Source organism: Mustelus asterias, chromosome 16, assembly GCF_964213995.1.
Source record: "Mustelus asterias chromosome 16, sMusAst1.hap1.1, whole genome shotgun sequence".
NCBI lineage: Eukaryota > Metazoa > Chordata > Chondrichthyes > Carcharhiniformes > Triakidae > Mustelus > Mustelus asterias.
Window position 1 is genome coordinate 61,654,041 of NC_135816.1, and position 25,471 is coordinate 61,679,511.

Below are 25,471 nucleotides of genomic sequence, written 5' to 3' on the forward strand. Positions count from 1 at the left end.
TTCACTATCACTGACGTCAAGCTCATTGGCCTATAATTACCCGGGTTTCCTTGCTACCCTTCTTGGTCAAAATGAAAAGAGAGGCGTATGTTAGGTCCAAGCAGCTAAAAACGGAGGGAGCTCTGGAGGAGTACAATGAAAGTAGGAAAATACTCAAACAGGGAATTAGAAGAGCAAAAAGGGGTCACGAAATGTTCTTGGCAGACAGGATTAAGGAGAATCCCAAGGCATTTTATTCATACGTTAGGAACAAAAGGGTTGTTAGGGAAAAAATCGGACCTCTCAGGGACAAAAGTGGGGACTTATGCTTGGAGCCCAAAGAAGTAGGGGAGATCCTAAATGAATACTTTGCGTCGGTATTCACAAAGGAGAGGGATGTGTTGACTGGGAGTGTCTCGGAGGGGAGTGTTGAACCGTTGGAGAAAATCTCCATTACAAAGGAGGAAGTGTTAGGTTTGTTAGAGAATATAAAGACTGACAAATCCCCAGGGCCTGATGGAATCTATCCAAGGCTGCTCAGGGAGACGAGAGGTGAAATCGTTGGGCCTCTGACGCAAATCTTTGTCTCGTCACTGGACACAGGTGAGGTCCCAGAGGATTGGAGGATAGCCAATGTGGTCCCGTTATTTAAGAAGGGTAGGAAGGATAACCCGGGTAATTATAGGCCGGTGAGCTTGACGTCCGTGGTGGGGAGAAGTTGTTGGAGAAGATTCTTAAAGATAGGATGTATGCGCATTTAGGAAGGAATAAACTCATTAACGATAGTCAGCATGGTTTTGTGAGAGGGAGGTCATGCCTCACTAACCTGGTGGTGTTTTTTGAAGAAGTGACCAAAATGGTTGACGAAGGAAGGGCCGTGGATGTTGTCTATATGGACTTTAGTAAAGCGTTTGACAAAGTCCCTCATGGTAGGCTAGTGAAAAAGGTTGGATCCCATGGGATAAAGGGGGAGGTGGCTAGATGGGTGGAGAACTGGCTTGGTCATAGAAGACAGAGGGTGGTAGTGGAAGGGTCTTTTTCCGGCTGGAGGCCTGTGACTAGTGGTGTACCGCAGGGCTCTGTATTGGGACCTCTGCTGTTTGTGATTTATATAAATGATCTGGAAGGAGGAGTAACTGGGGTGATCAGTAAGTTTGCGGATGACACAAAACTGGCAGGACTTGCAGATAGTGAGGAACATTGTCAGAGGCTACAGAAGGATATAGATAGGCTGGAAATTTGGGCAAGGAAATGGCAGATGGAGTTCAATCCTGATAAATGCGAAGTGATGCATTTTGGTGGGAATAATGTAGGGAGGAGCTACACGATAAATGGAAGAACCATAAAGGGTGTAGAGACGCAGAGGGACCTGGGTGTGCAAGTCCACAGATCTTTGAAGGTGACGTCACAGGTGGAGAAGGTGGTGAAGAAGGCATATGGCATGCTTGCCTTTATAGGACGGGGCATAGAGTATAAGAGTTGGGGTCTGATGTTGCAGATGTATAGAACGTTGGTTCGGCCGCATTTGGAATACTGCGTCCAGTTCTGGTCGCCACACTACCAGAAGGACGTGGAGGCTTTGGAGAGAGTACAGAGGAGGTTTACCAGGATGTTGCCTGGTATGGAGGGGCTTAGTTATGAGGAGAGATTGGGGAAACTGGGGTTGTTCTCCTTGGAAAGACGGAGGATGAGGGGAGACTTAATAGAGGTGTATAAAATTATGAAAGGCATAGATAGGGTGAACGGTGGGAAGCTTTTCCCCGGGTCGGTGGTGACGTTCACGAGGGGTCATAGGTTCAAGGTGAAGGGAGGGAGGTTTAACACAGATATCAGAAGGACATATTTCACACAGAGGGTCGTGGGGGCCTGGAATGTGTTGCCGGGCAAGGTGGTGGAGGCGGACACACTGGGAACGTTTAAGACTTATCTAGACAGCTATATGAACGGAGTGGGAATGGAGGGATACAAAAGAGTGGTCTAGTTTGGACCAGGGAGCGGCGCGGGCTAATTGTTCCTTGTTTCTCGTTTCAAGGCTTCATTCTATGATCATCTTGCTGGTGCCAGTACAGAGCGAGACTGCGGATAGTTGGGAACCTGTCTCGGGGGCAGGGAATTCAGATGGTGTTCGTGGAAGTGGAAATGACTAGGGTTGGGAAGCATTTCCCGATCAGGGCCATTGTGATCTCCTGGACTCGTTTCGATCGCCTCAGGGGGTCGGAGAGGAATTTCCCAGATTTTTTTTTCCCATATTGGCCCTGGGGTTTTTCACTCTGGGTTTTCGCCTCTCCCTGGAGATCACATGGTCTGGAATGGGGGGGGGTGGGGGTGAGTTAATAGGTTGTAATGAACAAAGCATCGTAGCTGTGAGGGACAGCTCGGTGGATAGGATTTTGGTATGTAGATAGGCTGGAAAATTGGGCGGGGATCCTGGATTCAGGATTCAATCCTGGACCGGGGAGCGGCGCGGGCTTGGAGGGCCTGTTCCTGTGCTGTATTGTTCTTTGTTCTTAAATAACGGGACAATACTGGTTATCCTCCAATCCTCTGGCACCTCACCTGTGGCCAACGAGGAAACAAAGATTTCTGTTAGAGGACCAGCAATTTCATCTCTTGTCTCCCTCAGTAATCTGGTATAGATGTCATCCGACCCTGGGGATTTGTCTACCTTTTTATTACATCTAACACTTCCTCCCTCGTAATGATGACTTGCTCTCCTTTGTGAATACCGATGCAAAGTACTCATTAAGGATCTCACCCATTTCCTTTGGTTCTATGCGCAATTTCCCTCCTTTGTCCCAGAGTGGACCAACTCTTTCTCTAGCTACCCTCTTATTGCTAAAATATGTATAAGATGCCTTGGGGTTCTCCTTAATCCTGCCTGTCAAAGACATTTTGTGACCCCTTTTCGCTCTCCGAACTCCCTGTTTGAGTTCTTTTCTACTTTCCCTGTATTCTTCAAATGTTTCATGTTTTAGTTGGCTCGACCTTATGTATGCACCCTTTTTCTTTTTGACTAGACTCGCAATTTCCCTGGTCATCCATGGTTCCCGAATCCTGCCTTTCCTGTCCTTCCTTTTCACAGGCACATGCCTGTCCTGCATTCCAATCAACTGCTCCTTAAAAGACTCCCACATGCTAGATGTGGATTTACCCTCAAACAGCCTCTCCCAAACAACAACCTCCAAATCCTGCCTAATCCAATTGTAGTTAGCCTTCCCCCAATTTAGCACCTTAACCTAGGATAACACTTGCCCTTTTCCATGAGAATCCGAAAACTTACGGAATTGTGGTCACTGTTCGCCACATGTTCCCTCACTGCAAATTTGGAAAGACAAAAGTTCAGAGAAAGTTGAAGCTAAGAAAGTTGTACTTAAGTCTTAAAAGTTGGGCTTTAGGAGTTCCAAATTGAGGGGAAGTGTGTTTGGCATGAATGAGAAAGACAAGTCATTGCAGTATACTTAGAAAAACAATGTGATCAGGCAGGGTCAGCATGGCTTTGTGAAAGGGAAAGTGTTTATCAAATTTATGAATCTTTGAGAAAATAAAGAGAGGGTAAAGGGGAACCTGTAAATGTGGTGTCTTGGATTTCCAAAAGACATTGGATAAGATGGCACACCAAAGGTTGCTACACAAATCAAGAGGATATGATGTTAGGGGCAATGTAATAGCACGGGGTAGAGGATTGATTAACTAACAGGAAGCCTCGAGTAAGGAAAATTGGGTCTTTGAGTTGGCAAGCTGTAACTGATGGGAGTGCAACAGAGCGCTGGGGCCTTAACTATTTAAAATTTATATAAATGCCTTGGATGAAGGGAATGATGTATGGTAGCTAATTTTGCAGACAGCACCAACATAACTAGGAAAGTAAGTTGTCGAAGGAGTATAGATAGGTTGAGCGAGTGAACAAAAATTTGAGCTTAAAATGAGAAATGTGAACTTGAATAGAAAAGCAGTATGCTACTTAAATAGAAACAGATTGCAACACTCGGTGGTACAGAGGAATCTGATGCACTGGTATCTGAATCACAACAAATTAGTATGCAGCTACAAGTGGTTAGGAAGGCAAATGGAACGTTGTCATTTATTAAGGGGAATGGAATATAAAAGGGAAGATTCACTGCAGCTGTACAGGGCATCCGTGAGACCATATAGAATCCCTAGTTCACTGACAATAATCCCTACCCAGGCCCTCGCCCCGTAACGCCACGTTTTTACCTGCTAACCCCCTTGATATTGAGGGTCAATTTAGCATGGCCACATTTCTGGACTGTGGGAGGAAACCGGAGCACCCAGAGGAGATTCATGCAGGCACAGGGAGAACGTGCAAATTTTGTTTTGAAGGGGTCAGCAATGTGTGGATCTGTCTTCCCTAGAAAGCTGAAGAAAGCAGCAGCTGGGTGGTTGAATATATTCGAGGCCAAGACAGATAGAATTTTTATTGACAAGGGAGTCAAGGTTTCTGAGGGGGTAGACAGGAAAGGAGTTGCGAACACAACCAAATTAGCGATGATTTTATCAAATAGTGAAGGAGGCTCGAAGGGCCGAATGCTCCACTCCTGGTCCTAATTCCTATGTTCCTAAGTTTTTACAGAAGAATTAAATTTTAGACCAGATTACATAGTGAGACCAAGAATATGGGTAGATAAAGAAGGACTAATGTTGAGTCCAGAAGGCTGTATTCGACTCAAACATTAACCGTTTCTCTACAGATGCTTGCAGACCTGAGTATTTCTAGCACTTTGTTTTTACTTCATGTTTCCAATATCTGCAGTATTTTGGTTTTATTTTAAAACCCAAGTTCTGATGAAGAAAAAGATGAAAATTTAATTTTGAACACTAAGTCACGTGCAATGGTCTGGTCTTCAGAGAGTACTTGACAAAACTGGAATTCCCACACACACTTTTTCCTTCTCTTTCCTCAAAGTTGCATATAACACGAGCTCCCAAAGGCAATTCCTACATTCTTTGAGTACTTCAGAAAGGCTAATTTCATACCGAACAATAAAGAACAAAACTAACCACAATGGAGTTCTATACAAAAAGGAAACGTCAGTAATGTTACTGGCATTATCCAATGACACCGAGTTTTGCAAATTCATTTAAGCACAGTCCATTGCAAATGTTTCTCAACAAAAAGTGAAAAAGTAAATAAGTGCTGAATTACTTTCTATCCCAGCCCACATCAATTTGAGTTAAAAGTAATGAAAGGAAGAAACATTGACTCACATCACCATCCAGTGCTGCTGTGCAAGGAACTTTTTTTTTAAATCACAGAAGTTAGAAATTACTGCTTAACATGTTAGCACTTTAACTCATGCAAGCTAACAAATACAAAGGTTCAATATGACAATGATTGCAGACACAACAATTATTATTTCTCTGACTTTACAGGATATTCCGACATCTGAAAGACCCAGAGAAATGGAAATAGATGAAATTCCCAGAGTTCAGATTTCCACCAAGAAAACATATTCTGATAGGAACAAAATTAAATGGAACATAAAAATTACCTTTTACTTGCAAAAAAAATGACAGATTTTTTTTTTTTTCCGGGCAATACACAGTAATCGAGATTAAGTTTTACCGAAAGGGTCTGTTCAAGGATGGCCCGTTGCTCCTCTTCCTCAACTCTTCTTTGACAGGTCTGGCATATCCAAAGTGGCATGCGTTCGAGCAGGCCATGTGTCAATGCAGGCACTGAATGTGCCAACTTCTTTAGATCCACAATCCCGTTCTGTTGCGTTCCCCAGTCTTTACGTTCATGGTGGCACAACAAACAACAGTCCTTTGCTGGCTGGTGGACAGGAAGAGATGGCTGAAACGAAATAACCAGACGTAACCAGAGAGCTTACAGCTTTATATTACTGATTATAGCAATAATTACTTTTAAGAGTTGTGTGCTAAACTTGGCTACAAATACGGAAAGTACCCCCCCCCCCCCCCATATCATTGTGGTCAGTGTAAGGACCATACATATGATTTGTATATACAGAATAACTATATTTATTAACTAATGCAACGAGCACCTTATATTTCCTGGTGTCATACATCCTTGCTTCAATAATCCCCATTACAAATTATGTTGACATTTCCTATTTAACTTTTTTGTATCAACAATCACAATGCAGTTGCAATCTGTCCATCAGTATGCATTTCAGAATTGCAATCACCAAAACTGCCAACACTTCAAGTGCTGTTTCACCAATACTTTGTGCAATTTGTATTTTGCAGAGCTATTTATACACTAACATCGTTTCATCAGCAATAACTGTAATACAACACCACAAGTGTTCAGTCAACTTGCACACCTGAAACTTGCTCCTGTTCCAGATTATCCAATGATAATGATATCTAATGTTTGCCACGAATATGCATTACTCTATACTTCTTAATTTTCTGCTGAGTTATTTCCTCATATCCAAAAGCTTAACCATTTTACTTCAATCATAATCACGAGGATATAAATAATGTGTCACAACCAACTGCTGGGGGACTTTACCAGTGAGTTTAAATGGTTGATCTAATCAAAATGCTTTAAATTATAAAATAATTCAATACTACACATGTAGAGAAACTATTTGCTCTGGGTAGGAATTCAGAACAAATGGACACAATGATATCAGAGTTTGGCTATTTATTAGGGAATTCAAAAATTACTTTTTAAGCATATAACAGTGGAAAAACTGAAACTATTTTCCTTAATTGATGGTGGATGCCAGGATAAATTAAATCTTCAACACATTTGTTAGACAAGGATATCCAGGGATATTCGGTACAGGATCACAGATGAAATGATTTAAGGACTGCTCCCTTAACTGCTTTACAATTAAAACTATTAACTAAAGGCTATCCTTAGCCTCTCACCCATAAAATTACTTAAATGCCGTCATTTCAACTGCAGTTTTCTGCTCAGCAACCTCAAACATTTCCTGCTATGCAAGTAACTTGATTGCAAAGTAGTCACGTCAGGCCATAATTTGCTGTCTAAATAATAGAGGTTTATCGCATTCAATGTTATTTATGTACAAAAGGTAAGCAGGGTGGCACAGTGGCAGCATGGTTAACACTGCTGCCTCAGTGTCAAGGACCTAGGTTCAATTCCGGCCTTGGGCGAGTGTCTGTGTGGAGTCTGCACGTTCTCCCCGTGTCTACGTGGGTTTCTTCTGGGTGCTCTGGTTTTCTTCCACAGTCCAATATGTATTTACGATTTACATAGATGATTTGGAGTTGGGGACCAAGTGTAGTGTGTCAAAATTCACAGATGACAATAAGATAGGTGGCAGAGCAAAGTGTGCAGAGGACACTGAAAGTCTGCAAAGGGATATAGATAGTCTATGTGAGTGGGCAAGGGTCTGGCAGATGGAGTGCAATGTTGGTAAATGTGAGGTCATCCATTTTGGTAGGAATAACAGCAAAATGGACTATTATTTAAATGGTAAAAAATTGCTGCATGTTGCTTTGCAAAGGGACCTGGGTGTCCTTGTGCAGGAATTCAAGGAGTTGGTTTGCAGGTGCAGCAGGTAATGAAGAAGGCAAATGGAATTTTGTCCTTTATTGCTAGAGGGATGGAGTTTAAAAGCAGCGAGGTTATGTTGCAACTGTATAAGGTGAGGCCACACCTGGAGTACTGTGTGCAGTTTTGGTCTCCTTACTTGAGAAAGGATATACTGGCACTGGAGGAGGTGCAGAGAAGATTCACGAGGTTGATTCCGGAGTTGAGAGGGTTGGCTTATGAGGAGAGACTGAGTAGACTGGGGCTATACTCATTGAAATTTAGAAGAATGATGGGAGATCTTATAGAAACATATTATGAAGGGAATAGATAAGATAGAAGCAGGGAAGTTGTTTCCACTGGCGGGTGAAACTAGAACTAGGGGGCATAGCCTCAAAATAAGGGGAAGCAGATTTAGGACTGAGTTGAGGAGGAACTTCTTCACACAAAGGGTTGTGAATCTGTGGAATTCCCTGCCCAGTGAAGCAGTTCAGGCTACCTCATTGAATGTTTTTAAGGCAAGGATAGATAAATTCTTGAATAGTAAAGGAATGAAGGGTTATGGTGAGCGGGCAGGTAAGTGGAGCTGAGTCCACGAAAAGATCAGTCACGATCTTATTGAATGGCAGAGCAGGCTCAAAGGGCCAGATGGCCCACTCCTGCTCCTAGTTCTTATGTGTGGGTCAAATGGATTAGCCGTGGTAAATGAGGTGAGTTGTAGGGATATGACAGGGGAGTGGACCTGGGTATGATACTCGTCAACAGTCGGTGCAGACTCAAATGGGCCAAATGGCCTCCTTCTGCACTGTAAAGATTCTATGATACTAAGTTCAAGTTAAACAACACCGCACGGCTACAACCAAATTGCTGTTTAAATTGTACTGCTCTGCCATCAGCTGCATGAAAATGGGCCTCACATTAGTGGTCGCATGGAACATTGTGAAGTTGGTGCTTGCAACATGAACATATACACAAAGATAGGAATAGGAATTACTTAGTCCGTCTGGCACTGAAAATTAACTACTGCACAAGCAGAATCTTATTCCTTCAAAATTTAATAGTAAAAATATAAAATTTAATTCAAAACATTTATATTTTCTTGTCTTTTTTAACTGTCTCAATCCAATCATTTTTTTCCTCTCCATCTCTGATATGGTATTGAATTTGATAACGACACCAATTCTAAACCTCTGCCTGCAACAACCTGCAGCTGAACCAGACTATTTGCAATCATGATCATGACATTTGCATTGCCACCATTTCCACCTCCATAGCATCAACCAACTCCACTCTTGCCCCAGCTCACCTGCTAAAGAAACCCTTAACAAGGTCTTGTTGCCTCTGTACTCGAATATTCCAATGCTCTCCTGGCAGGCCTCCCACTTTCCACAACTTGTAGTCATCTAATTCTCTGCTACCTCCTCCAGCCGTACAATTCTCTAAGATCTCTATTCCCAATAAACTTGGTGCACTCAAATCCCAGATGCCAATTTCAGAGGTCCCCAGCATCACAGATGCCAGTCTCAGCCAGTTTAATCCACTCCATGTGATATCAAGAATTCACTCGACACAGCTGTGTCGGCTGTCGAATCACGGCTGTGATTCTCAGCCACATCCTGTCTGTAATGCATAACACTTGTGCTCCAGAACTTGCACCACTAGTAAAGCTGTTCCAGTACAGCTACAACATTGGCAACTATCCAACAATGTGGAAAACTGTCCAGGTATCTCCTGTCTACAAAGAGCAGAACAAATGCAATTAGCCAATTACTGCCCCATCAGCCTACTCCCAATCATCGCAAATGGATGCGACGTGTTGTCAACAGAGTAATTCAGCTTTAGATCTCATTACAATCTTGGCCCAAATTGGACAAAAGAACGGAATTTCCCAGGTGAAGTGACAGTGACTGCCCATGACATCAAAGCAGCTTTTGATCAAGTGTGGCATTAAAGAGCCTGAGTAAATGAAGCAAATAGGAATCTGGCGAGAAGTCTCCACTGGTTGAGTACAAAGGATGATGATTGTGGTCGTTGAGGTCAATCATCTTAGCCTGGCTGGTTTGGTGCGAGCTTTTAGATTTCCTCATACGTACAGTGGTTTGAATCCCCACTTGTCACGTGGAAGACGGATTCAATTCCCTGACGGGGAGCTGGGAAGTTTCTCAAAGTTGCGCTGGCAGTTGAAGTGCAATGTTTAGCCTCTGGCCACTCTAGTTTGAAAATGCCTGATCTCGGAAGCTGAACTGACCCAGGCCTGGCAAGCACATGGATGGGACACCACCTGGGAATATCACTTGCAGCAGGCTTTTGCTCTGTTTGGCAACACCTATCCTAAAAAATTGGAGTGATAGGGAGAAGATTAGCATGACCCCTGTGCGAGGAAGACACGCACATTTGTGACGGTTCCATGCAGTTTGGTGGTTAGCTCAAATGGTTAGAGCATGGTGTGATAACACCATTCAATCCCCATGCTAACCAAATGCAATTATATGTGCTTATCCAAATCTAGCTCCTGATGTCGAGGTGGCCGAGAGGTTAAGGCGATGAACTGCTAATCCATTGTGCTTTGCATCCATGAGTTTGAAACCCATCCTCGTCGATGATTCATTTGCTCTGTTGTGATGATACTGTGCCCTAGACATCAGGAGTTCCTCTGGTCAACCATCTTCAGCTGCTTCATTGTGGTCTTGCCTCCATCACAAAGTCAGCAACAATGATGTTTGATGACTGCATAGTGTTCAGTCCCATCTGTAATTCCTCAGATAATTAAGCAGTCTTTGCAAAAATACAACAGAACTGGACAACATTCGGGCTCGGAGTTAAAAGTGGCAAGTCACATTTGCACTACAGAAGTGCTGGACAACAAGAGGGAATCTAAATATATATTTTTGACAACATTACCATTGTTTAGCCTCCCCCACCATAAACATTCTTAGAGTTAATAACTGATAACCAACGTTTAACTGGACCAGCTACATAAATACTATAGCCACAAGAGCAGGTACTGGTTAAAGTCCAACAGGTTTATTTGGTAGCAAACGCCACTAGCTTTCGGAGCACTGCTCCTTTGTCAGGTGAGTGAGAGATCTGCTCATACACAGCCTTGGCCACTGGTGCACAATTGCAGCTGTGCATACAAGACACACCAGAGCACCTCACCAGGGCTCCTTTGACAGCACCTTCTGACCTCAACCATCTAGAAGTCCAAGGACAGCAGAAGCATGGAAGTTCCCTTCCAAGTTACACATCAACCCAACTTGGAACTAGTTAGTCATTCTTTCACTGTCATGGTCAAAATTCTACAATTTGCCCCTTTACAGTACTGTGGGTGTGTCTAAGATACATGAACATTGGTGGTTCATCACTGTTTTCTCAAGGGCAATTAGGATTGTGATATGCTGGCTTGCCAAAAATGCCCACATTCCATGTTAGTAATATCAACAACTTGCCATGCAAAAAAATTTGAAACCTTAACATGCAACTTCAAGTCTAACACTGTTCGATGTTCTGCCACAACATATTATGAACCTCAGTCCAATGGCTCATCGCGTGAAAGATCATTAATCGTACTGGGCACAATTCAACAAACTGTATAGCCCTTCCTCTCTGCAAATTATTTGGAATTGCTTCCTTCCTGATAACCCATTAGATGCTTTTGCTACTGAGTAAATGCTGAGCTAATAACTGGGGTAATGGTTCTAATTTTGTTTTTGAAGCTGGGAAGTGAAGAAAGGGACAAAAGGTGAATCGGTTTGAAGCTACTGCTGTTGATGAATTTACCCAAACATATAGCTGCCCTTATTAAAACTTTGCAGCTAAATGACTGCACTGATCAAAAGGAGTGAATACCCTCATGATTATGAGGGGATAGATGGACCACAACACTATTAATCTGTTATCTAATACTTTGTTATTTCTCTTTAACCGCTCATGAAATTATCAGGTTCAATGCTTTGATATATGGATAGATAAATATCTGTATGGCTCTGTGATAGACATTTAATTTGTACCATCCCTCATTTCTTCACACCTTTCCAATTTCATCTCCCTTAAAAGTGGTATTATGAATATTAAACACCCGAGTTCAGTTATGCCCCAGTTAGCTTTCATGGAACTTCCATTTTAAAATATTACAATAAAGCTCAGTTTATTTTACATTTTCTCAGGTGGGTAAACCAGCAACCATCTCAGTCAGTGAAATGAATGGATGACGCTTAATCTTGTGTACAAAATATCAAAATCACCAATGGCGTTTATTGCACTTGTGTGCATGGTGCAGAAGAGTCTCAGATTGTGATCTGACCACACATCAGTGGCTTTTACAAATCATTTGAAAACACTGTATAGACACTTGTGCATTCCTCCCTCCACCTCCCAGTGTAGTAACAAATCAAAAACACAGGTTTTCGATTATGTGTCAATTAGGGCACCAGTTGAGTTCTAACATTTGCCTCATTAACCTGGGCTTCAAGTTTGATGGAGGTCAAGAAAAATTCAATATAAAATCTCAATTGCTATCCAGTAATATGCCTGGGAAATGCACATGCAAGGGCAACAGTCAATTTGTACTTCAATATAATGCTTATATGACTGAATAGTCCACTGTCAAAGTTTCTTTTGGGAAACACAAAAGTGTATCCACTTAGATGAGATACCAGGGAAATACAGGTTGTGGCAGAACCACGACCAAACAAGGGCTCTTTCCTTTGTGGTAAAATGGGAAAAAGACCAAGAAATAAAAAGACCACAGATCCCAATCTGAGACACTTATACAACATGTACACATTTGCAGTAAACACTGTGACTTTGATATCTTATATGCAACATTAAGTGTCACCCATTCATTTACATAATACACTGAGGCGGCATGTCATCCTGTATGTATGATGCATAAGCCAGTTAGTCATGTACAACTTGTTAAAATTCTGATCTGACATTTTACATCATGCTTGGTTAATCAAAATGATATGGCAATGGACTTCCGAACAATGCTCTGAGCTAACATATAGAAAACATATTTGGATTAGTTTCAGTTTGCCCTGATCAGAAATTATGTACAAAAGTTTTCCATTTTTATGTTGGAGCAGTATGACACACATAACACTGGTGGGTGAACAGGTGGGGGGGCTGGCGCACGAGACACGAGTGTGTATGTGTGTGTATGTATGTGAATGAGAGAGGGGTGCGTGTCTAATGAGAATCAGCTTTCCAGCACCCCACCCCCATTAAAAATGACAATACATGAGACTTCCGTATTTTTTTTCATGAAAACTTATTACAATATTATTCACTCCTAAAGTGACTACGGCTTCCAGGGATTGGCGAATATATTTGTTACTGTGTTTCTTCCTAATTCCTAACATATGCATACATCATAGCTAGAAAATACTTGTTTACATTTGATTTCTGTATCCGCACCTATTTTGCAGCAAAAAAAAGTGTCAAACTTAAAAGAATTTTTGGGGTTCCTGATGCTCTTGGGAGATCACTAGGGGTTCTGCCACTCAAAGTTTGGGAAATCCTGACTAAGATCATGAGATAAATAGGATTTCTGTAATTTCTTACATCTTGTAAGCATCTTAAAAACAAAATCAAATTTTCAACATAGCCAAACCATCACCTGGTGCTAACTGCTGACTGGTGCCATGGCTTGCTCCAATTCAGTGGTTCATAAACCAAAATGTAGAAAGCCAGTCCTGTGGTAGGAGCAGGGGTGGGGTGAGGAACATTACTGTGATCACCAAGTAAAGAATATGTAGTCTGCATGACTTAAGTACCTGAGGAACCCTGAATGAGAAAGCATCAACAGCTTGGTCACATTTCTCAAAAGTCTGATTTACTTCAGAGTGTCACTGGATTCATCAGACACAAACATCGTAGTCAATGTACTATGCATCAATAGCTTTTGAAAATTGTTTGAAGACATTGTCTAAACCCTCGTGCATTTCTGAAACCCCTTTCCTCCCTCCACCCATCCTGTCTGCTGCTCAAGAGTAAACCCAGCAACAGAATATCTAAGTATACTACTTAAGAAATCTATTAACTTGGTGTTCCAAGAATTCTGGAAACCCAGTTTTCTTCATAATCTTGTGAAATTTTCCTGAGTTACTAAACTCCATAAAAGAAAACGCTGGCCTTTAAAGATCAAGGTGGAAAACAATTACAAACAAATCCCTCATCTGCTGTAAATTGCTGCTGGAACCTGCATTCAATCCCAAAAATACACATTACATGATGCACAAATGCAAAAATAAAAATGACAATTTGGTAATGTGACTTAGAACAGACAATTGCAATAATTAATTCCTTGTCTTTTTAAGTTTACTGCTGATGCATTCATTGAGTTGGCGGGAGACTCCATCACTCATTAATTTATTGCGCAGAATGAATAATGGGAAACATTTGGTCTGCTTATTTCTACCGCTCTGCATATGCACATCGTGCAGCACTTGCCTCATTACAACTCATCACAGGGAAAAAAAGCAGTCATCTGTGACATTATGTATTCTGTCGGGGCTTAATGTCATTTTTGCAATGTGTAAAATAAGTCACAGTATGGTTTAATGGGAATCCCCAAACGCTGCTCCTACACACATGGAACAGTATTATCTGACACTGGAAAGAAGAGAATAGAAATAACTGAATATAATATTTTGTTCATTGTGAAGCTGATTTATGTCAGGCAGAAGAAAATTGATGTTGGACAACACAACAACATCACATGCAAGAGTTCATGGCACAAAAATTCAGACGGCATTAATGATAGATTTTAGGTAATGGAACAACTGGATTTCTAGAAAAACTGCCACATAGATTGAGCTGACATAACTGGAGCTCCTGTCCTAAGTGCCCAAATGTCTCTTTTGACAGCCAAATGTAGTTCCTATTGTACTTACTTTCCTATATGAAAATTAATTAAAACCTCCTGCTTATATTAGCAGGACAGGCCAGTTTATCCATTTAAGGAAACTTAACATTAAAAATAGGTGGTTCTCTTCCATTTCATCCTGTCCATACTTTTTCTGCCTTCTTCGTCAATCATATAATTATCCATCTAAGAAACTGTTGTTACTGATCATAGATTCTATGGGGCCTTGCATGGCGGATGAGCCTGATCCGAGAGCCACACCTTGGCAGTTGTTTCCCAGAGATAGGTTCGATCCTTGGATTCTGGACTGTTGGTATTCCTTCCTCAGGCTCCTTCTCCAGGATTCCTCTTGCAGTTGGGTGTCCTCGAAGAATTATGTCCCTTCAATCAGGAGGTTCCTACAACTAGGTCTCTTTTGAGCAAGGGTCTCCCAGGGGTTCACGGCTATATTCCATTTCTTAATGCAAGCCTTCAGGGTGTCTTTGAAGTGCTCCCCTTGTCCTCCACTTGTTGGGGAGCCTTCCTTGAGCTGGGCGAAGATTTGTTTTTGCAGCCGAAACTCTTGATATCCGAAGCACATGGATGGTCCAGAGGTTTGGTTTTGGATGATCATGGCGTTGATGCTGGTGCTCTTGGCTTCTTCAAGGAAGCTGACTGATGTTAGTATGCCTGTCCTACCTGTTGATGTAGAGAATCTGTCTCAGACAGTGTTGATAGTACCTCTCCAGGGCCTTGAGGAACATCTGTACTTAGTCCAGGTTTTTGAGCCATAAAAAAGTGTTAGGAAGACAATTGCCTTGTACACAAGGATCTTGGTGCCACAGTCAAAGACCCTCATCCTTAGATGTCTGAAGGTGGCACCCGCAGGTTGGATACGTTGTTGGGTCTCCTGTCAGCCTTAGATGAGGGTTGGCTCCCCAGGTAGGGGAAATGTGAGAGGGCTCCTCCGTTTACCTTGATGAAGGAAGAGATCAGATCTTGCCTTGGGCCAGGTTGGTCAAGGACAGAATGTTTTTGAGGTTGAGATCAATTCTTCTCTACGGTTCCGCCAAAAAGTCAAGCATGGCTTAGAGATTCTCTTTCGAGAGAGCAGAGATGGCAAGCGCCCAGAGTTGGCTGATGAATTTGTTCTTGATGGCAAATCCAATCCCATGTATTCTGGGCTGACCCTTGAGTTTTCCGCTCCAGAAAGTGTAAACCACTGCCATATTCCCTCAGCTGCCCTTCAGGTTTCTTGCAGGATAGCAACATCAGTGTTAAAGTGCCTAAGTTTAGAGGCAAAAAGGGCAGTTCTCCATTCCAGTCAATTGTTTTGCTCATTTTCCATGAGGGTTCGTACATTCCAGGTTCCAAAATTGCAGGTAGATGGGCATGCTGGAAGCGGTTTTCCAGCCAGATTGCAAATGGAACAGACTATTTTTTGGGGCACGATTTCTAGTCCTTTCCCCATGTGGGATTAGCAAGGTGGATCCTGAAGAGGGCTGCTCAGTTATGATGAAAGCTGCCAAAATGCTCTCTTGCTCTTATTCCAAGAGCGAGACGACCCAATCAAACTTCACTGCCTCCATGCCATTCCGAAGCCAGGGACTTCCAGATCTCACGGACTTGCCCCAGTCGAGATTCATTTGCTCTAAGCAGATGCCTGGTGTAGGACAACTTTTAATGTGGGTATGCCATTGCCCATCATTGTCCTTGCAGATGGTAGGTCAAGTTCCAGTGGCAAGCAAACCTCGACAACTGGGGATCTCCCTACTGCTGCAGCCTTCATCCACCACTGCAGCCGCTGATACCATGCGAGTCTGTGTTACTGGTCATGGATTCTATGGGATAGCAGGGTAAATACATGGGGTTATGGGAATAGGGCCTGGGTGGAATTGCGGTCGGTGCAGACTCAATGGGCCAAGTGGTCTCATTCTGCACTCTCGGGATTCTATGAGTCTGCGAGTATCTTCTGCCTGATCTGCCACTGAGGGCTTGTTTTGGATTGCGCTCTGTTTGGTACCTCCCTCCGACTTTACCATCACGGGTGTCAGTGTCAGAAGTATACAGCACAAAAAAAAAAGACCTTCAGCCCATCGCGTCAGCGCTGGTCAAACATAAGCCACCTAACTATTCTAATCCCACTTGGCCCATAACCTGTATATGCCTTGGCCTCGCAAGTACACATCTAAATACTTCATAAATGTTATGAGGGTCTTTAGCTCCACTACTCTTTCAGGCAGAGTGTTCCAGGTTTCCATCACCCTTTGGATAACAAGGTTTTTCCTCACATCCCCTCTAAACCTCATCCCCCTTATCTTAAATCTCTGCCCTCTAGTCACTGATCCCTCCATCAACCGGAAAAGCTTTTTCCTGTCTACCCCATCTCTGTCCCTCAATTTTATACATCTCACTCACGTTTTGAGAGTTTACCCCTCCCCAGTCTCCTCTGCTCCAAGGAAAACAACATCAGTTGATTAAATCTCTCTTCATAACTAAAACACTCCAGCCCAGGTAACATCCTGGTAAATCTCCTCTGACCCTTTCCAGTGCTTTCGCATCCCTCCTATAATGTGGATTCCAGAACTGCACACTATACTCTAGCTGAGGCCGAACCAACGTTTTATGCAGTTCCAGTATAACCTCCCTGCTCTTAAACTCTGTGCCTTGGCTAATAAAGGAAAGTATATTGTAGGTCTTCTTAACCACTTTATCCACCTGTCCTTAAGGGACTGATGTACATGTAATCCAAGGTCCCACCGATCCTCAAGTGTTTCCCAGAGTCCTGCCATTCATCATGTATTCCCTTGTTTTGTTTGTCCTGCCCAAGTGCATCACTTCACATTTATCCAGATTGATTCCATCTGACCAGCCCCTTTGTATCCTCCTGTAATCTAAGGTTATCCTCCTCACAATTTACCACCCCACCAATTTTCATATGATCCGGAAACTTACTGATCAACCCTCCTCATAGATCATCATAGAAACCCTACAGTACAGAAAGAGGCCATTCGGCCCATCGAGTCTGCACCGACCACAATCCCATCCAGACCCTACCCCCATATCCCACCCACTAATCCCTCTAACCTATGCATCTCTGGACACTATGGGGCAATTTTAGCATAGCCAATCAACCTAACCCGCACATCTTTGGACTGTGGGAGGAAACCGGAGCACCCGGAGGAAACCCACGCAGACACCAGGAGAATGTGCAAACTCCACACAGACAGTGACCCAATCGGGGAATCGAACCCAGGTCCCTGGAGCTGTGAAGCAGCAGTGCTAACCACTGTGCTACCGTGCCGCCTATATTCGTCCAAATCATTTATATAAACCACAAACAGCAAGGGCCCCAACAATGATCCCTGGAAGATTCCACTGGACACACTTCCAGTCAGAAAAACACCTGTTGACCATCACTCTCTGCTAAAGTCAAAGAGGACATCAAATGCATTGAATTCATATTCACACCTTGGTATGGCTCCTGCTCTGTCCTAGACTGCAAGAAACTACTCAGGGTCATAGCCCAATCCATCACGTAAACCAGCCTCTCAACAATTGACTCTGTCTACACATCCTGCTGCCTCAGGAAAGCAGCCAGCATAATCAAGGACCCCATGCACCCCAGACATACTCTCTTCCTCCTTCTTCCGTCAGGAAAAAGATACAAAAGTCTGAGGACATGTACTAAGCAACTCAAGAATAGCTTCTTCCCTGTTGCCATCAGACTTTTGAATGCACCTACCTCACATTAAGTTGATCTTTCTCTACACCCTAAATATGAATGTACACTAAATTCTGCACCCTCTCCTTTCCTTCTCTATGTACACAATGCTTTGTCTGTATAGCACGCAAGAAACAATACTTTTCACTGTCCACAAATACATGAGAGAATAATAAATCAAATCACCTCTTCAAAATATTCAATCAATTGGTCAGACATGATCTCCCAACCATACTGACTCTTCTTGATTAACCCTTGCATCTCCAAATGCAGATTAATTTTGTTTCTCAAAATTGCTTCCAATAGTTTTTCCACCACTGAGGTTAGACTGACTGGCTTGTAGTTTTCTGGTTTATCCCTTCCTCTCTTTTTGAATAACAGCACCACTTTGGCTGTCCTCCAGTATCTCTCCTGCAGTCAGAGATTAATTGAAAATTACCAGTGCCCCGGCTATTTCCCCCCTTGCCTCAATTCACCCAGTCCATTTCATCTACCTTTAAGCCTGTCAGACCCCACCGAACTTCCACTCTATGGTAATTTCTTCAACTGTATCACAGTCCTTATCCCTGATTTCTATATATACATCATTTCTTTCATTAGTGAACACTGACAGAAAGTTTTCATTTAGAATCTTTCTTACGTCCTCTGGTTCCACACACAAATTACCACTGTGGTTCTCGCTTTCCCTAGTTATTCTTTTACCCATAAACTCCCTGCTAGGAGTTTAAAAACTCCTGACGGCATCACTCTTGGGATAAACATTTAAGCATTTCTACCATGGCAAGGAGGCAATCCAAGGAAAGGACTTTCTCTAACAACTCTCCCAAGAATTGGTCAATATCAATGCAAAAGTCAACAGATTGATACCAAACACATTACAGTTGATGGAAGCTTCTGCCTGACCTGAGAAAATACTTAATAGGTTAAGTGAACCAAAAGAAGTTCCACTAAAGGATAGTCATTCAATCATCTGTCATGTAGGTAACCCCAAGGCAGTTGGGACCTCGAGCAAACATTGTTCTCCAACACCTGCATTTTTCCAGAAACATCAAGTTGCAGAAGACATTCATTGAGTCTAAATCATCGAGTTGAAGAATTCCTTCGGGAATGAAAATTCCACAAACTTGTGATAATGTTACTGCTCAATTTGACCCACCATGTACATGAAGAATAGAATTTTCACAACTTAATTTAACAGCAAAACAGCATTTCTGTGCATCTCTTGGAGTCCATTCGTTAAATACAAGCCATAAAATATAACATATTATTTGGGTAGATTTCACGTATTGCAGGTCGAATACCTTGAACGAAAACAGGCCTTTTGAACCACAGAAAGCTCATTACGGTAATAGGAACAGCATCCTATATCTGATTGCCAGAGGTTGCTCTGAAATTTATTCTCTATATGCTATCAACATTTTTAAATTCAGCTTGGCCCAAGTCTCCCTTTGATGCTATTCTGAACAGTTAAATGGCCTCAGAGCAGCTGCAACATGCCACATCTCATTCACTCTTTTCCTCCATCACTCAAAATATGGACCACCATTGGGCAGTGAACAAAGTGTGAACATCTGAATTCATATTGCATACAAACCCCTGATTATAAACACATTTACAAACCATCAGAAAAAAAGTACTGGGCCAATTTTTAAATTATTCATTTGTACTCCAAAAACCTGGGCCAATTCAGCAGTCAAGATTAGGTCACCGGATCTCTCTACAAGGAGGCTGTAACTCCAATGTACTAGTATACTTTTTAGAATCCAAAGATTTGTATGACAGCATGAAACAGATTTGGGTTGAGCATCACTCATGAACCATTAATCTAACACCTCGCATTGTAGAAAAGCTCATTTTTCAGAGCTTATATCATGGGGTTAAATTATGCATGTTTTTTTTCATAAAATCTTCACTTTCCAAATAAGTTAATGGTTAGGACCATTTGTTATTCTCTTGAATCCTTAAACCAAACTGAGTTGGCTCAGACAATTACTTGCAGGTGATTATTTCTAAGTATGCAAGAAAGACAAATTATTTTTTCCACCCTCCCCTGTTGATCATTAAACACCCCCACACATAACATAAATAGAATATACCAAATTACTTCCTTTCTTGCATGTCAGATCTGATGCCAGCAATCATTTTGCAAAGATCAGTTTAGTTTTCAAGATGCACATCAGGATTAAGGCATGGTGCTTTGAAGCAAAAACAAGTTATGCCGTAAAGTGAGAGGACCTCAGCAATTTCCTGACTTCAGTCAGGTTCTCAGAAGTTGCAAAAAGACAACGTGCTTGTGTATAAAAACCATAGGGTCACCACGATAGACCACACATGCTGATCTTTCTCTCATTGTACCACTCCAGTCCCGAGAAAGATGTTTCCATCCCATGCTTTCGCACAGGCTGTATATATTTTAGCAAGTCTTAGAAGGCATTGGAAGAATAAAACCTTGCAGAAAAACAAAAGTTTAGATCGAGCAATATTGCAGGAACCACCATGTGTGCTTGGTGCTCAAAGTTAAAAGGAGAGCAGAGCCCTAAACTCCGAAGCAACAATTCCATTGTATCCTAGAATAATGTAGCTTTTGTAACAAATGTTTTAAAAAGTAACACACATTTATCTCTTGCAAATGTTTTCACTACCCGAAGATCATGCTTAATATTAATTCCCAAAAAGACTGACTACTGAACTAAAACCAATCTCTGCGAACAGAATTAAAGGTAGTGGAACCAAACATGGTCTCTGATTTGATGTTACCAGCCCAGTCCAATACAAGAGATAACTAATCAATTTGTGTACAGCTGACCAGGTATCAACTATACAGCCATCATACTTGCCCCGGGCTAACTCAGTATCACAATTCCATCACTAAGCAAAACCCACACATGTCTTGTTTATAGGGACACCAATCATGATGCAACAGCAGAGCAACAGCAGCTTGAGATCAAGCTCTTTTTAACTATAAGAATTTGTAAGAAGCCAGATTCCTCCACACAGCCAAATAATTAAAAAAAACTTGGGCAATTCTTTGCAATGCTGCTGTGATGCAGATTCCAACAGCTAGCTCAGGCAAACACTGGCAAAGGTCTGAACAATGGCCAACAGAATGGGCAGGTAAATTAATGGCACAATAAAGCCAAAAAAATAAGGCAGCTGTGGAGCACACACTTCTTGGAGATGTAGGTCAGTGCTAGCTAAGCACTCCAATCACCAGCAGCCTCATTTTAACTGGGTGCTTTTCCAATTCAATCAAATCTTGTTGTGGTGAAGTGCCACTCTTCAAACTTCACCAACCTAAGGAAAGTTACCAGTTGGTACAATGAAGAGCAATGACTGGACTGCAGAGAGGAGGAATTCATATTCCAATTAATAAACCATAACTTAACCTACACTCCAAACCACAGCATTGTTTTAAAATTAGGATTTGAATTAAAGTGTATGGATAAAACATGTTGTATCTGCCAGACCAGCTGCTGTGGCAACCAGCTGGTGTTACTTACAATCAGCAAGCACACAGCTCCACAGCACTCACTGATTAAAATGCCACTGAGTGAAGAAGCTGCTGGGAAAGAATACTGCAAAAACCGGATTACGTGAACAGTGGAGGATACTGCACCTTGACGGATCACTTGTCTTAACTATAGTACACATACGGCATACACATGTTGAGATTGAAAATCAACCCGAGTCATACTAACTCAATTTGGTCCTCATCACCAGATGAAAAACCATACCCACCCTGATATGGAGCAAATTTCTATATAATTACATCAATGATCCTGCCATACATCAGTTCTGTGCATACAACAACTCAGGATCATAGATTTCTAACCAAGAGATTGACAGGGAATTCAAAAATCAAGGAGGTGGGAGTGAAATTATTCAGTGGACAAGATAAATTTCTATATGCATAATAGAGAGAAATTTTATTTAGATTCCCAGAAGTCAACACACAACAATACTGTCTGCATTCAGAAGCAGACTAAATCTGACCGTCAGACAACCTGAAATAACTAGCAAACTTTTTTTGGCATGAAGCTCATGCGCAAGTGCCTGATACATGCTTTATTTCAGTCACTTTCGTGTAGAATAGAATACAGAGCGCAAAGCTGGTTACATTTGACTTGCAGAATACCATTCCCCAACTACAGACACACCGTCAAGTGCAGAGCATGGCCACAGCACCAGACAAACATCCAAATTCAGTAAAGCAATACATATTCCTTTACTGAATGACAAAACCCCAAAAGAAAGTGTATGAAAACTGACTTGCTTTTATGTAGAATCATCGAATCCAAGCAGCGTTTGAGGCCATTTGGCCCTGCACTGACAACATCCCACACAGGCCCTATCCTCTTAACTCCACATATTTACCTTGCTAATTCCCCTGACACTAAGGGGCAATTTAGCATAGCCAATCAACCTAACCCGCACATCTTTGGACTGTGGGAGGAAACTGAAGCACCCAGTTGAAACCCATGCAGACACAGGGAGAACGTGCAAACTCTACACAAGACAATCACCCGAGGCCGGAATTGGACCCGGATACCTAGCACTGTGAGGCAACACTGCTAACCACTGTGCCACCATGCACCACCATATTGCACTTTCAATGCAGCAAAACATCCGCAAGCACTTCAACAGGAGCCTAATCAAAAACAATTCAACACCAAACCTCACACGGTCACTTCAGGGTAGTGATCAAAATCTTTGTCAAAGAACTGAATTTTAAGGAGCATCTGAGGCAGAGACAAGTGAAACTACTAGTAAAACATTGTCTTGGGTGCATGCGATCAAGTATGAGACACTGGGTGCATTCCATCCATGGCCCTTCCCACTGCTCAACGCTGAAGAAAAAATGTTCATATATTCCAATAACCAGTTTATCAGATTGATAATCAATCCAAAGAAGTAGCGTATATTTTTCTGGTCCATACGTGGCCCTATTTATAGCAAAGGAGGCTTTGTACACAATTTCAAAATCATAGGATTCGGATACCATGTAGCACTACATACTGTCCATAAGCAACAGTATTTATAATAATTATTAGATGACAGATAATGTCCATTAGAATGCCATTTACCATGTTAATAGTGAACAGAGGGAAAAATGTGTGCTATAAATTCAAAACTAAAACTCTGGAATCTGACAGCACTGAATGAATAATCAATGTCTGAAGGAACAAATGGTTAATATTTAAGTGCAGATCTTCATTCAAATTAGTGATTCAACTCTGAAGGCCCAACACCTAAACTACCTTTCAGTCTCAGATGCTGATGGATTTGCTGTGCCATTTCCAACCTTTTGTCTTTTTATTTTTACTCATGTTGTCAATCCAAAGCAATACGCTTGAGAAAGCTCAAAATTCATAGTTCCACTAGAACTAATCCACAACTGAAAGGGTCCAATTCATTCAGTAACTGATTGCTCAAGGATACAGTTCTGCTCCTGCACAATAACGAATTGACAACAGTGAACTACCAACACACACCAATGGAGCCAAACACTCCACTGGTTCAAAACTAGACAGTCCCGTGTCAAAATGATGACAATAAACCCTCCAAGTGGACCAAAGAAAACATCCGACTCTCATGTCTGTGTGTATCTTACAAGTTGAAAGGCACACCTTCTAACAAAGAAGTCGGTTTCAGTTTCCATTACCTTTTTTAAAAAACAGGGGAAGCAGCTAGCCACTGTTGTGAGTACCCATAGTCAGAAACACAGCACTTGAAGGAATTCTTGTGTGTAAATATTAAAACAGATTTCAGACAGTGAAATGGTTTAGACGGCGCCGTGTTGATCAGCATCGTCTCCATTTGCAGTAGGTAGAGATGGGGGCTCTCTCCTCCATCAGTCAATATGGACCTGACCCCAGCTTCAGGCAGCCGATCCACCCTCTGCCTCCCTCCCCCACCTCCCGACCATCCACCCAGCTCCACTCTCCCCATCACCAGAAAAAAAAACAGCGGCGGAATAAAATTCAAATGATGTTGAACCGCGGCCCAGCGGCGGCTGGGTCTGCCCGCCGTAATCTACAGTCCATCCCAAACACACACACGGTCCCCTTCCCGGGAGTGCGGGGTGGTCTCTGCTCTTTACCTGCTCCCCGCTCCAGCCTGGGCCCGGCTCCATCCCCGCCCGCGGCTGCTCGCCCAGCGCCGGGCTCGGAGCTTCCTCCGCCGGACTGGGGCTGCGGCTCTCTCCCGGGACCGCGCCGCCGTTCCCCGGCCCCCGTTTGTTCTTCTTCCTCCGGCCGTCGACGCGTTTCTCCTCGGCGCAGCTCATCCCTGGCTCCGGTTTTTTACTCGCTCCCGATTCACTGCGATCCGGGTTTAACTCCCGCTCCCTCTCCCTCTCTCTCCGCCCGCGGCTCCGCCACAAACCGTTCGCGCTCCAGGGAAACACAATCCAATATGGCGCCCAGCGAACGGGGACGGGGGGCAGGCAGGACGTCAACCGGAAGCAGGCAAAAAAAAGCGTCCCAAGTGTCACAGGCAAATGCGGAGCGGCCATCTTTCATACAGGCAGCAGGTGGCACGAACTGCAGCTGGATGGAGCCAAGTGATTCAAACTGAGCACACACAGCCATGAAGATGCAGACATTACAACACAAACTAGTCCATGTCGGCATTTCCTCTCCGTCCGAATTACGTTTACCCGTGTCCTTTATCTCCCTCTTCCGTTAAGCCACACATCAAATCTTGATTACTGACAATAGTTGCACCCATTAACACTGGAAGTGATTTTGCAGCCTTACACAAGAGGTTTCTCCTGCCTCACAGCCTCGGTGCTCTTATTAAAATGTTTAATCTACTTGTTCCCTACTGCTCCTTGTTATTAACTGCCAACCATCACCCCAAGAAGCAAAAAGATTGTACCGGCCCTGCACATTCTTTTGATTTCTATCATAAAACTCCGTGATATCTGTAATGTTCTAATAAATATAGCCCCAATTTTTCCAGTCTTTGTCAATATTCCTATTTCAATATACCAGACAGCATCCTCGTGAAACTGCAATTGATGTTTTGATTTGATTTATTATAGTCACATGTATTAGTATACAGTGAAAAGTATTGTTTCTTGCACGCTATCCAGACAAAGCATACCGTACATAGGGAAGGAAAGGAGAGAGTGCAGAATATAGTGTTACAGTCATAGCTCGGGTATAGAAAAAGATCAACTTGATTCAAGGTCGGTCCATTCAAAAGTCTGATGGCAGCAGGGAAAAAGCTGTTTTTGAGTCGGATGGTACGAGATCTCAAACTTTTGTATCTTTTTTCCGGCGGAAGAAGGTGGGAGAGAGTATGTCGGGGGTGCATGGGGTCCTTGATTATGCTGGCTGCTTTTCCAAAGCAGCGGGAAGTGTAGACAGAGTCAATGGATGGAAGGCTGATTTGAGTGATGGAGTGGGCTTCATTCATGAGCCTT

General features: G+C 42.7%; 1 protein-coding gene and 1 non-coding gene across 4 annotated transcripts in view; one reads left to right on the forward strand and one right to left on the reverse strand.

The window, feature by feature from the left end:
* Positions 1 to 24,462, reverse strand: part of fam193b (family with sequence similarity 193 member B) — a 73,969-nt gene extending 49,507 nt beyond the window's left edge. Inside the window, exons 1-2 of one of the 3 annotated variants that reach the window (XM_078231175.1) lie at positions 24,143 to 24,462; positions 5,564 to 5,794 (exon numbers count right to left, since the gene is read on the reverse strand). In XM_078231175.1, coding sequence (XP_078087301.1) covers positions 5,564 to 5,794; positions 24,143 to 24,328 — 417 coding nt within the window. In that variant the 5' untranslated portion in view covers positions 24,329 to 24,462. The remainder of the gene's footprint in view (positions 1 to 5,563; positions 5,795 to 24,142) is intronic. The other 2 variants (XM_078231174.1, XM_078231177.1) reach the window with 2 other exon arrangements.
* Positions 9,779 to 9,887, forward strand: LOC144505680 (U6 spliceosomal RNA). Its single transcript, XR_013499835.1, has one exon. It is a non-coding gene; the product is annotated as a U6 spliceosomal RNA (small nuclear RNA).
* Positions 24,463 to 25,471: the final 1,009 nt, after the last annotated feature.